This window comes from Mastigoproctus giganteus, chromosome 1, assembly GCF_048544385.1.
Source record: "Mastigoproctus giganteus isolate SK-2022 chromosome 1, ASM4854438v1, whole genome shotgun sequence".
Taxonomy (NCBI): Eukaryota; Metazoa; Arthropoda; class Arachnida; order Uropygi; family Thelyphonidae; genus Mastigoproctus; species Mastigoproctus giganteus.
Genome location: NC_143575.1, coordinates 220822272 through 220836996, shown reverse-complemented (window position 1 = coordinate 220836996; position 14725 = coordinate 220822272). Strand labels below are relative to the sequence as shown.

The 14725-nt window shown below is 34.9% G+C and overlaps 1 protein-coding gene across 1 annotated transcript in view; it reads right to left on the bottom strand.

Moving 5' to 3' along the window:
- The window catches only part of Usp32 (Ubiquitin specific protease 32), an 837997-nt gene that overhangs the window by 723362 nt on the left and 99910 nt on the right, over window positions 1-14725 (bottom strand). Inside the window, exon 5 of the mRNA XM_090368859.1 lies at window positions 5303-5462. Within this exon, the coding sequence (XP_090224985.1) occupies window positions 5303-5462 (160 nt within the window). The remainder of the gene's footprint in view (window positions 1-5302; window positions 5463-14725) is intronic.

Sequence of the window (14725 nt, the reverse complement as noted above, 5' to 3'; positions counted from 1 at the left end):
TCTTGGTAAAAGCACCCTTTTGTTTGAAGATTAGCCAAGTGGTCAGGAATGGAGTACAGTAGCACATGCTCTTTGAGTAGATCGGGATTCAAGCCAGACTACTAAATATGGTTGATCTACCAACTTGGGTGGGACCAGCATGGCAGATTATGGTACATTTAGTCCAACATGAATCGTTGAGGAGGCTTCCATCCTGCAGTGGATTGATAATGGCTGCAGTTTACTTTTTTTTTTTTTTTTTACCTTATACCACATGAAATTAATAATATAGTTTATTAAGTTATAGCCCAAACCACTATAACATTTAAGCTGACGTTTCAGGCATCTTACCGATACCCATCATCAGACCATGCTGTTAGGGGTAGAAAAACAGAAAGGGTTACACTTTGAATTATATTACAATTATTATTAATTGTGAATTAAGTATTTTAAACTAAATTTCAGTTTTGGTTACAATAGAAAACATTAAAAATAACTAAATACATACATAAAAATTAAATTCTTCCTGCTGACAGACTCCTGCTTGCTGATGCTACCAGAACCTGGTATGCATACTGGCAAGAAGTGCTGCCAACAGTTAATTTATGGGTGAGGGATTAAATCTACTAACCAACAGGATAGTAAAACTTGGCATCTTTCTATTGGTTAATAGATTTAATCACTCACCCATAAATTAACTGTTGGCAGAACTTCTTGCTAGTATGAATACCAGGTTCTGGTAGTAACGCCAAGCAGGAATCTGTCAACAGGTAAGGAATTAATTTTTATGTATGTCTATCCATACGTATTTACCTATTTTTAATATCTGTTTTCTATTGCAATGAAAATGGAAATTTAACCTAAAATACTTCAGACTTAAAATTCACAATTAGTAATTCTTGTAATATAATTCGAATTGTAACCCCTTCTATTTTCCTAGCCCTAACAGCATGGTCTGGTGATGGGTATCAGTAAGATGCCTGAAACGTCACCTTAAATGTAGTGGTTTGGGCTATAAACTTAATAAACTATATTATGAATTTCACATGGTATAAGAGCAGTTATTAAATATAGCAACTAATCTTCATGAAAAAAAAAAACACAATGTCCTTCACTAACCCTTTTGTTCCCCTTCTCATTACTCCACTCCGGGGGTCGGTAACGCAGGCTGCATGCGGCTCTTTGAACATGTAACTGCAGCTCTAACTTTTAGTTGACATGTACGAAAAGCGACATACAGTCTGTCCTCGTATAACACGTGTTTGCATTACACGAATTCGATCATACACGATTTATAAATAGGGGAACGTTATCTTATATAACACGAACCGAATTCGCTTATGCACGATTCGCCTTTGTGTTTACAAGAAATGGCAGTCGAACGCGGAATCACCCCAACCGAACGCAACACGATAGGAATGAAGAAGATTCTGAAAATGTATTTATGTGTTTTATATCAGTGAAGGGGAAACACAATTCACCATAATAACGTAAAAACCAACACAATTCCAGCTATCAATATAATCGCAAATGCAATTAGATGGAGTTTACTCCAGTTTATAACAGGTTCCACTAGCAGAAACGCAACTGGAAATTGTTTTTATTGTTTTATGGTAGTAACCTTCAAAAATGTGCTTTAGTAAAATGCGAGGTGTTAATTAATAGTGTATCTCGGCCTTTACGGTGTTCTTTATTCAGTTGCTACACGTGCGCAGCTTTGTTTATGTGTATCAAGCGTGCCTCCTCGTTTTGTAATTGTGCTTTATTCCCTAAAAATTAGTAAAATACTTAAAAGGTGTGAAAAGGAAGCGTCCTGGCTAAGACACTGCAGATTCAGAGAGAAAAAAAAAAAAAAAAAAAAGAGCAATAACGATAAACAGAGGCGGACTGGGTCAAAAATTCTTACCCGGGAAAATTTATAGTGGCCTCATACTACGGTTTATGGCCAAAATCACACCGGCCCACCGTGGTTTCCCCCGTAAGGCTTATGGCCAGTCCACTTCTGTCAATAGAGAAAAAATATGAAATTGTGAAACGCTTTGAGCGAAATGAAAGACCATGTGATATTGCACGTGCTACAGACCTAAATGAGGCAACGCCGAGAATTACAAAGAATGCAGAGAAAATAAAAACAACTTTCATAGCGGAAACAACTCAAAGTGTAATTAAAATCCATTAGATTAAGACACAAAGAATTGGAAGAGATGGAACGGCTGTCATCTCTTTGGATAGAAAATCAAACAAAAAGCAAGTTTGCTTACGATAGAAGCAAAAGCATTAGCAATATTTTATTACGACTTACATATTATAATTTATACTTACATATTATAAAATACGTAAGTATTTTATTACGACTATTTTATTTAATATAATAAATTTTTTACGAATAAAATACGTAATTTTATTCGTAAAAAATACTAAAAATACTTTTTTAGTATTAAAAAATACTAAAAATACTTTATTATAATATAATATTTTTATTACGTATTTTATAACGATTAAAATTACCCGATTATTTATTGTGTTTGGTAATGTTTTGGTTCCAAATGTGTGTTCAATCTTGGGTGGTCAGCACCTAACCCTACTTTTCCCATAGGGCCTGTTGTTTATATTGCACGATTTTGCATTGCACGAGGATTTCTAGGAACGCAACTATCATGCTATACGAGGACAGACTGTATTTCGGAAAATATTTTCAAACATGAACTATATTAAAAATAAATAAAGAAACCATCTGAACAAATAGTCTCTCAGCATGTTTAAAGATGAAAATTATGGCATACTTGCCTGATGTTGAGAGACTCGCTCAAGAAGTTCAGCAGAAAAAAGTCACACTAATTCGTACCTAATTGAATGTTTGTTACGTTTTTTTCAGTATTAATAAATAATATTTCAAAAAATACATTTTTTTAATAAAACACTTTCCCACTGTATTCCATTTCTTAAAAATCGCCCCCCCTCCCCACAGCTTGAGCTGAGGTGCGGCTCTTCGGATTTTTTTTTTTTTTTTTTTTTTTTTAATTAGATCAAAAATGGCTCTTCACTCAAAAAGGTTGCCAACCCCTGCTCTACTCTGTACCCATTCTAGAAGATCTACATCCTTCTTAAAATGAGGCCTTCAGACCTGCTGGTGGCTAGGACAGCTCATAGGGGTTTGCTTGTGACATACAGGAACTTTGCTAACAGGGTAACGAGGCAGTTATCCTATTGTACAATGCAATGGTTAAACCACATTGTGCGTACTGCATACAGGTTTGGAGGCCTCATTTTAGGATGCAAATCTGCTCACACAGGTGCAATGAAGGGCAATGAGATTGGTGAAGATCAAAAGAACAGTCTTACCATAGATTTCAGTTCTGAAAGTTGCAGCATCTAGAGACTAGTCACCAGCAAGGTGATCTGATTGAGGTGTTTAAGGGTTTTGAGTGGATTTAGCAAGCTCAATGTTTGATAAATCATGATGATGGAATCCTTCCTCTCGCTCAGATTACACACACGAGAGGGCATAAATTCAAAGTGAGGAAGGATAGTTGCAGGGCAGATGTGTAGAAGTTTGCCTTCAGCCAGTGAATGGTTGATTGTTGGAACAAACTTCCTTCTGTTGTAGAAGTGAGTAGTTTGAATAAATTCGAGGAAGAACTAGATAAATTATTGGAGTAGATGGACAAGTGATGTGAGAAGTATTTTTTTCTCTATGCTTTATAAGCTTGCTTTCTTGCATCATTTGACAGTACTAATAATAATATATATATGCAAACATGCCCAAAAACAAGTCTTGAAATTAAGATATATTAAATGTTTATTATAAAAATCGGATATGTTAACATATAATATGCAAATTCCATATATATTTTTTCACTTAAGGTTACAAATGCATACCAACAATTACTATAGTTAGGCTAAACATCAGAAAGACCACTACTATAAGCAGAGAATATTAAATATGGTAGATCCACATTTAATAATAACAGGAGAGGGAAAAAAAATCTGCATATTTGAAAAAAATTACACAAAATTAAATAAAAATCTAAACAAAACTGGATGACACACCTAATTATTGGAAAACTACTAATAAACTAACTGGAAAAGCTGGCGGATATGCTCATTAGAATAACTGGGGTATACACCTCATTTTACATTTTATGTACAATCTTCAACACAAGTGCCATTAGTTATTTACTTACCAATTCTAAAACTGATTATCTGTTCACAGCTATTTGTTATTGCCACCTTTACGTCACTAATGCATACTCACACTCTCTCTCTCTCTCTCTCAACTCAGAAAGCATTATTAAAGAACCTGTCTCGCAAAACTAGGGAAGAAAGCAACTTTCATGACCAGTGGGGGGGGGTGTCATGGCCTCCCCTACTGAATCCACAGAATGAAGAGTGGGGAAGCCTAACGGAATTAATAACAGAAAGTAACGTGAGAAAAACATAACGCCTTGTACTTTCTTCACGTTAGTGATGAATAACAACAATGCAAGCATCTATTCAACTGCTATCATCTAAGCGCCAGGCATATGAATTGGCAGCCTGGAGACTGCATGCAGCCTCAGGCATTTGTTGTGAGGTGCTCCTAATTGTCAACTTTCACAGCACATTTTACTTCATATAAGTAACCCAAGTGGTAAATGGTGACATTTAAAGAAGATACACTATATAAAATTTAAATAAAATTCATAAATGATACTAACCTTCATAAATGTTGATGGTTATGAGACTGTATTTTTGCACTAGGAGAACATTTAATATAATTTGCTGAATGATGTCACATATGTTATTTACACACTAGTGCAGTCCACGAACCACCCAAGAACCATTTGTGTGGCCCCTGAGCACTTTGACAACCCTGTTCTAAGCTCATATTCATCTTTTAAAATGATTCAACATTCTATTAAAGTTCAATGATTATTAAATTCCCCATACCGTTTCCAAAATAGTGATTTTTGTGAAAATCAATGAAAAAAATGTTTAAATTCCACTTTAAGAAGGAAAAAACCAAAAAAAAATATCAAAAGGAGACAATAAATCAATTTTTCATATAGAGTTTTTCCATTATTTATCAAATGATTAATTTTCATCCATAATAATGAATAGTTCAATTTGAAATTTTGTATATCCATTGACTGATACATCAGTGGAAGTACTGATGGGCACCAAATCAGTAAAAAAAACTGCTTACATCTGAATTAATTCCAAGAAACAGATAACCCAAATACATCCTTTCATGTATCGTGTTGTATAAAAGCAACCTATTTAAATGATACTTCATGATAACAATTAATAATTTCAATAAATAAATAAAAAAATTAATTCATACAGTGTGTAACTCCAGCCAAAGTCTGATAAAATGTAGGCGTTTCCAAATTATTAGAAAGACTGACAGTGCTGAGTTCACTCATCAACCATTTTGTGAGAGATGTTGTGTCATGTTGATGAAGCAGCCAATCACGAAACTCTTCAAATGTCACTCGTTCACTCTGAAATCAACAGAAACGGATCAAGTTATATCATTTGATTATATTGTGTACTTATTTTTAAGTACACAATATAATCAAAACTAACAAATTTACATCTGTGAGCACAGATGGTTAAAAATAAAATACTTTACTACAACTGTACTGCTATTTCTATAAAATATCTACACATGTAGAATTTCTTTTAAAATGACTCAACCAAATAAATTATAAAGAAATTATTTTCTGGAGAAAACTTGATAATGAGAACTAAAACAATACCTGAGATTAATTTACAAGAAAGAGTAGTCACCACTAAATGTTAGTGTTTGGAACAGTTTGTGTATTCATCATAAATGAATGAAAACTACAAATGAACCTTAAATATTCTGTTTAGAATATTATATAAAATGTTAAATATTAATATTTAAGCCTCTAATATAATATTCTTTAATAGTATATATAAAGCTCTAGTGACCAGGTTAAGTTGCATTATACAGTGTAACCTCTCTATAGCAGACACCACTGAACAGAAAAAAAGTATCCGCTATAGGGAAGTTGCCCACTTTGCTGAGGTCAGTACACATGTAGTCAGTTTCAATAATTCAGAAAAAATTAAATTCACTGTAACTGGTTACTTAACACAGACTCTTTTTTATTGTTTATCGTTATACATTTGTGTTACAATTAACTTTTAATAAATAATGCATAATTAATTTTTCATAAAATTTTATTTGTTATTTATTATAAAACAACTGAGTAAAAAAGGAATATAAATTGCTTTATTTAGAATTTCATTTTGGATAATTAGATTTCTCACTAGTTTTATTTAATATTCACTGTTTTTGCTCATATAGAATTCTTTTAATGTGTTTAAGTAATCTAATACATCAGCATATTTTTTTAATTTGGGGTCATGCTGCTGTTCATCTTTTTCAGGTTCTTCATTTTCCTCTTCCTCCATAAGTTCTTCATTGTTCAAAAATTCACTTACAATGTCCTTTACTTCAGTGTTTATGCCTTTCATCACTACGTTAGCCTATGGAAACATTCATCACCGCTCAGTGAAGAATTTCTTAGTGCCCACAGCAAGCCATTAAGTACAGATGAATCAACTGCATCTGCAAAATCACCATCACACAGATTAACATTCAAATCAAACCCTGCTTTGTTAAAGTAGTTTTTAATGGTATAGGGGCTCCCTGCATTCCATGCTGCACTAAACCAGATTATAGCTTGTAGTACATCTATACTTTTACAAAGTTTTTTGAACTTTTTTCTTCATCAAGTTTTGAAATCAGGTGTTTAAGAACCATCTGTCAATATTTCACGTCAAAATTTGCAATTATTCATTGAAAAGGCCTCTGGAGTCAGGAACTCTAATTCATCTATAATGCTACTAAATAACACTGACACGAATCTATAAAACGCCTTTATTATGATAATATAAAATAAAATAAAATACATGCATACTGATCGTATAACTGTATATTAAAATATTAAAACAAAATAAAACAAACGTATAACAATAATAAAATAAAATAAAATATATAGAATTAAAAGCAATAAAAGTTGTTTAAAATTACTAGAACGACTAACACAGGAGATTTTGGCAGCTGCGGCCGCCTTCATCAGCTATAGTGATTGACTGACAATTACATGTACCACATAAAAAAAAGTAAAATAAAGTGCAACGATTATCAACCCACTGCAGAATGGAAGCCTCCTCAACAATTCATGCAGAGGGAAATGGACCATAATCTGCCACGCTGGTCCAGTGCGGGTTGGCAGATCGACCGTATTCAGCAGTCAAGGGTTTGAACCCCGGTCTACTCAAAGAGCATGTGCTACTGCACTCCCGCTCCTGCCCACTCGGCTATGGAGGCCTTATATGTACCACATACGTCTCAGCAAGTCTGCGACATGAACTATGGCATCTGCGCACACGGTTCACTTCTCGTGCATTGGAACCGGAAACTGGACAGGCCACTCTAAACCTTTCATCTCTTCGTAGGATAAGGGCTTCAAAGAGAGGATGAATGTGGCAGCCCTTATCCCTATCAAGACTGTAATGCTCGGACGAACATATTCTTAAACTTTCCAGCCATTTCCGGTTCCAAAAGCCATGTGCTTTATCCATGATCACGGCTTCTTCAGCTGTAATGCCATGCCCAATAAGCAGCTCAGGCCAGTTGCCACAAAAATAGCGTGGTTAAGGCCTTAATAAAAAGGGTGGGGTCCCACTGCTCCTCGTCTGAAGAGAGAGGCAACGAGATTAAATGTGTTACAGTGGACCTGTGAACAGGAAATGGTAATGTGCGGTTACTCCCAGAGCACCACTGAGAGGTGTTAAGAGGTATGAACAACAGTCACAGGGATGCTTTTACACCTGTTTCCCACCACATACATCCCCTACTATCCGGGCATTTCAGAACCCATTTCCCTTATCTTACGTTTGTGTAAGATACGCTGTGTGCAGCTGCCAGGTTGGAGGCTGCACACAGTAGTGTCCGCAACTAAAGATCCTATTGCAGGTAATGACACTGTTATTTGTTATTTGGTTTTTAGGAGCATTAGCAACTAAGGCCATATTGCTCCGGGATATGCGGTGGTCATTCCTTGACCTTTCCGCATACTCCGTATTTGGTGGTGACGGGCTCGAACCCCGGTCTAATCAAGAAGCATGTGCTACGCACTGCTGCTCCTTCCCACCTGGCTACGGAGGCGCCCAGGTAATGACACTAGTGGGGTCATATACGAAATTGAGTGTCCTGATTGTGGGGGTGTTATGTGGGGGAAACGAAATGCAGGATTGCCTGGGGGAACAAAATAAAGCCCTTAAGACTGCAAATTATGGAGGTTCAGCTATAGCGGAACATGCCTGGGAAACTGGGGATGGCATTACAGCTAAAGAAGCCGTAATTGTGGATAAGGCACATAGCTTTTGGAACAGGAAATGGCTAGAGAGTTTAAGAATATGTTCTTCCGAGCGCTACAGTCTTAATACAGATAAGGGCTGTCGCATTCATCCACTCTTTGAAGCCCTTATCCTATGAACAGACAAACGGTTTAAAGTGACCCGTCCAGTTTCCGGTTCCAATGCATGAGAAGTGAACCATGTGAGACACCACGGTTCATGTCGCAGACCTGCTGAGACGTATGTGGTACATATAGACTGTCAGTCATCCTGCAACCACTATTGCTGATGAAGGCAGCCGCTGCTGCCGGAAGCTCCTGTGTTAGTGGTTCTAGTGATTTTAAACAACATTTATCACTTTAATTTTATATATTTTATTCTTGTTATACAACATTTATTTTTATTTTGTTTTAATATTTTAATATACAGTTATACATCAGTATGCATGTATTTTATTTTATTTTATGTTATCATAATAAAGGTGTTTTAAAGATTTGAGTCAGTGTTATTTAGTAGCATTATATATGAATTTGCAATTATTCCTTGATATAGTGGTTGAGAAGCAGATGTGACGTTGGGAGGAAAAAATTGCTGTTTCAACATTATTTAGTTTAATGTGTGGGTGAGATGTGGCTTTGTCAAGAAATAAAATAACTTTTCTATTCTGGCAAATTATTCTTTTATCCAACTGGATCAGTCATTCTGTCATTATCTCCCTAGTCATCCAAGCTTTACTGTTTGATTTCCAATATACATTGAGTTTGCTTAAATCCAAGCCTTTATTTTTGAAACCTTGGTTTCATAGATTGGCATATAGTAAGAGGTATTTCACGAGTGCCCATCATGAAATACATGAAGCACTCATGAAATATATTTACATGCTACTTTGCCACTTTACCTCCAGCACATTTCTCTCTAAGGCACATTGTTTTATCCATTACTGCTTGGAAAAAAAAAAAACACCTGTTTCATCAGCATTCAATGTGTTTTCTGGTGAGTATGTAACAAGTATTGAAGGCAACCTTTTTACCGCTCAGCAACGGCATCAAAATTAACTTCAGTCAACTGTCCATAAATTGCTTTGAAGGAAATATTATGATGTTTATGGAACTTACCTAACCAGCCATTAGACACTTTAAAGTCAATAGTGGCAATTTCCTTAACAATTTCTAATGCTTTAGTTTGAAGAATAGGCCCAGATAAGGGAATGTTTTGACTGCATACCTAACTAAACCACCAAAGCACCTTTACCACGAGAAAATGAATGGTATTGCTTTCCATTTATCTGCCACTGTTTTAACTAAGTTTCTTGATTTTTAATAATTGCAGCTGCTGAATTCTTTCCAATTTTGAAATGATCAGCTAATTCACAACTCCATAATTTTCTTTTCTTGAATATTCTATCACTTCTACTTTTTCTTTCAAAGTTAACTGCTTTCGAGACAACGTAGTACAGTAGTATTAATGTAGTAATAAATTCTTACTCGGGCCTAGAACTCTGCACAAAATTTTACAATCGCCCAGAATCTGTCCACTTGAAATTTACTACAGTACCATAACAAGCACACACACTGAAGAAATAAAACTGAGCCTTACAGAATAGACAGATGATAGCACCAGATATGCAAGTTGGTTTTTTTACACTTTGAAGATTACACACTGCTTAGTGATGATAAACAATGGAGCAGTTTCAATCAAAGTGTCTGATTAAATTTAACTGACAGTTTTATTAATGTAGCATGCATTTGTAGAGGACTCTAATGCAAATACATTAGCATCATTTGTAGAGCATTAATTTTTTTATAGAAATTTATTGTACAGTACTGTATTCTCACATTCACACTAAAACTCTCCCCCTTCTCTCTCAGAAATGGCATCTTTCGGGTTTATAATTTTATTACCTTGCTAAGTGATACACATACCAGCGGAACTGCTTCAGACAGTCAAAACAAAGTTTCTAAATTCTATATCAGCAATGGTGATATAGAATTTAGAATTAACAACATATTCTGCAATCTACTCTGTAAGTAATCCACGGCTATCAGAAGTCTAATTAGTGTCATTGTTAGTGTAATATAACCTGGTAAAGAACCAGTGTATTTAGTGATGGCAAGAAAAATGCTGGAATATGCCACAAAAAATAATATGTTTAGAAATCTTAAGAATGAGATGGCAGAAATGATTAAAGGACAGAAAAGAAAAGACTACAAGACGAAGCAAATAATATCTGGCAGGAAAGGTGGGATGGTTTTGCATTGGGCCAAGTTACTTATGTCTTTATTCCTAGGGAGTGCATAATGCAATTAAATAAGGCTTGGCCAAATTTGGCATTGTTTGCCACTATGTTGATAACCAGACACTGTATGAAAAAAATATTAACTGAGTTAAAAGTTGAGAATAATCCATTTTGTTTATGTGAACAAACAGAGGATTCAGAGCATGTTCTGAGGCATTGCACTCGATACACAGATTTAAGCAGTGAATTTGTAAGAAGAATTGCCACTAACACATCTGGGCTTTTTTGTGATATAAATATAGATCTTTTCTAGACTTCACAAGTGGAGGAAGGGAGGGATGATATAGTTGTATATATGTAAATAGAAATTTGTATTATAAGTTTTAAGATGCATTTTATGTTTATTTGTGTGAGTTTTAGATTTTTTAGTTTAAAAACTGCTTTGGAGCCACGATATGACGAATGCTTGGATTTATGTTTTTATTATTATTATTATTAGCCATATGGTGCAAGGAAGCCTGAGGCTTATGCTGCACCATCCAAAAAAAAAAAAAAAAAAAAAAAATTTCTGCGTTACCCTGAGAGAGAGAGAGAGAGAGAGAGAGAGAGAGAGAGAGAGAGAGAGAGTCAGAAGTAGAAGGGAATCATCCCTCCCTTCCTCCACTTGTGAAGTCTAGAAAAGATCTATATTTATCAAGAAAAATAATGATGACATCCAGCTCAGGACCCTGGGTTTGCCAAGTCCATACTTACCAGTTATGAACTCCTGAGGGTGAAATTCAGGATCATTTAGATATAAATGGAATTCTGAAGAATACTCAGCATGGTTTTGTAAAGGGAAAATCATGTTTAACTAATCTGGTTAGCTATTTTCACAGGATCACTCAAGAGCTGGACTTATGGAATAATTTCAACATTGTTCATTTGGATTTCAGTAAAGCATTTGACTCAGTCCCACAAGAACGGTTACTTTATAAGCTGGAACAGGTTGGAATCACAGGGAAAATCCTTAGATGGATAGCTGGATGGCTTCAGGGCAGGAGGCAGAGAGTTGTGCTAAATGGTTATTCCTCATATTGGGTTGATATAAGAAGTGGGGTTCCAAAAGGATCAGTATTAGATACAGTTATTTTTGATTTTCATAAATGACATTGATGAAGGGATAGGGGCGTGATGTCTAAATTTGCAAATGATGTAAAGATTGGTAGAGTAGTTAATGATTACTGCCAAGTAGGGCTTCTTCAGAGTGACCTAGATAGACTTCTGGAATGGTCAGAAAAATGAAAAATGGCAGCTATGTTTTAATCACTAGCTGTCTTAGTAAAACTTTAGAAAGAATGGTGAACGATCGGCTAACGTGGTTTCTTGACTCAAACAATCTCCTTAGTCTGAGCCAATATAGTTTTCAGAAAAACAGATCAACACTGGATATACTGACATTGCTAAAACTTCCCTCGTCAAAAGTATAATTTTTAAAGGCTCATTAAGTGCAATATATGCTTTACAGCTACAAAATCAACCATCCCATCCGTATCTAAGGAAAATTCTCTCCTGCTTATCGCTTCTTAAGACTAAAAATCAAAAAGTCAGATTCACTTGGATTCCTGGACATTCTGGAATACTGGGCAATGGCTGTGCTGATCAGGCTGTAAAATGAAATTTATCACCTGCATAAAATCTTACACAGTGATTTTAAAAATGTCAAAAAAACCTCTGAAAATATTTGGACACACAGCTGGAAATCTCAAGAAAACAACAAATTATATCAAATCAAACAGCAATCAAAATCCTGAAAATCAAGTTTTCGGAAAAACAGACACGAAGAGACCTTGCCTGGCTTCACATTGGACATACATTTAACACACTCACCTCCTAATGAAAGATGATCCTCCACAATGCCCTCAGTGTCTAACCATACTAACAGTAAAGCATGTCAGCACAGAATGTCCACGCTACCAAATTGCCCGCCAATTGGCTTTTAAATGGCATGCAAATGAACAATTAAGCCTCGAACTCATTATGGGAGAAAACTCAGATGTAAAGGAACTCTTTACATACCTCAGTCTAATAAACACTACCAATCGCATCTAATATTCAAACGTCAGTATTAACATAACTGAAATAATAAAACTGGAACAGGTGCAATATAGTCAAAGCAGCTTTTGCGCTACAAACAAAAAACTAGTCTTTAATCCAGCAAAGTGTAAGGTATTGCACCTGGGGAACAGTAACCCCAAAATTACTTACACACTTGGTGGAGTTGAACTAAAGCTGGTAGGGGAGAAAAGGGACTTGGGTGTTACAATACGGTCAGATATGAAGTTCTCCGAGCATTGTAGACTCCCGGTAAGGAAGGCCCATGGTGTCCTATCAATGATTTATCGAACAATTACTAGTAGAAATAAGGACGTCATAATCCCATTATATAAGGCTATTGTCAGACCACACTTGGAATACTGCGTTCAAGCATGGAGACCGTACCTAAAGAAAGACATTGTGCTTCTTGAAAGGGTTCAAAGACGGGAAGACTTTGAATATGTGGGTTGCAGAGCTTGGAAACTAGGCACTTTAGAGGAGACTTGATTGTGGTATTTAAGGCTCTGAGAGGAATAAGCAAAATGAATGTTATTTTGTCATATAATGTCATAAGCAAAATTTTCACGGTTATAAATGATTCTAGAACTAGGGGCCAAAATTCAAGTTATGGAGAGAGATATTTAGACTGGATTGCAGGAAGTTTCATTTTAGCTAACAAGTTATAAATTACTGGAATAAGTTACCTACATGTGTGGTAGATGGGGGACCTAATGGGAGGGGAACGCATAAGTTGTCTATTTCTTTTTCTCTTATTAATTATTATTATTTTTTTAAATTTTCTTCTTATTTTATTTTACTAATTTTTTAATTTTCTTCTTATTTTATTTTATTTTTTTGAAGTGCAGCATAAGCCATGGGATTCCTTCCACCATGTGGCCATTACTAATACTAATATACAGAAGAGTGTCAAAAATTCAAATGTCAATAACCCAAATGAACATAAAGCACAAATTTACACCTTTTTTTCCCCTTGCCAATTAACAAAATTAAATGATATGTGAAAATCGGAAGAATATTATCCACAGGTTAGCAAAATTAAAATAAATTTACACTTACGTACATAGCTTAATTAATATACATACAGTACTAACTAAACATAACACTTTGTAATCTCATATTTCTGTTCAGTGACTTTTTTTCTGGTTGTAAACACTAAAACATTTAAAAAAAAGATAAGTGGCAATTAATAAAAGAACATGGCACACAGAAATTGCCACTAATACAATACGCGCAAGTGAGATAATGGAGTAAAAAGATTCTGAACAGAGTTTTATTTTACCGTACTGTAGTTTACTTCATCTTTTAAAAGGAAGCAGAAATTTTTAACAATTGAAGTGAAGATTAAGATTTTAAATACTTTCAAAAGGAAAAAGCGGGTCTTCATTAGCAAAATCAACAATTAACAGACATTAAAAAGAGCAAGGAAAAAATTTTTTAAATTTGCATCAAAACTTGATTCAGATGGTTCCAAAAAAAAAAAAAAAAAAACTATGAGGACAGCTAATAACCCATCCCTAAAAGATGCCATTCATTTATGGTTCACACAGAGAAAGTTTAGGAGAACCATATCTGGACTTTTGTTGTGTATGAAAAGGTGATGGATTTTAACAAAAAATTAGGCAGTCCCTCATATTTTAAAACCGCTGTTTCGTTTATTTCTAAACTTACTAAACTTTTTTTTTTTTTTTCCTGTATTTTTGATAAGTTTGAAAATCTGAACAAATCGGAAGTCCAAATTACCCCTGGTCCCAATTAGTTTTGGATTATCGACACTCTACTGTATAGTGGCTAATTTATTGATTCTGTAAAAGTGTATTCCCAATGACTAGCTTTCTCATTTACACATCAATCCCTATAACTTTTTTTTTTTTTTTTGTGGGGAAGCTCAAAAAAAAAACAAAAAAATATCACTATCCACAGTTTGATCTGATCACACTAACAAACTAGTGAAAGTACTCCAAAAAACTCACCTATCATACACACTATTCCACTCACTGCTCAGCTGCTTATGATATCCTACTGAGATTTCTCACCATG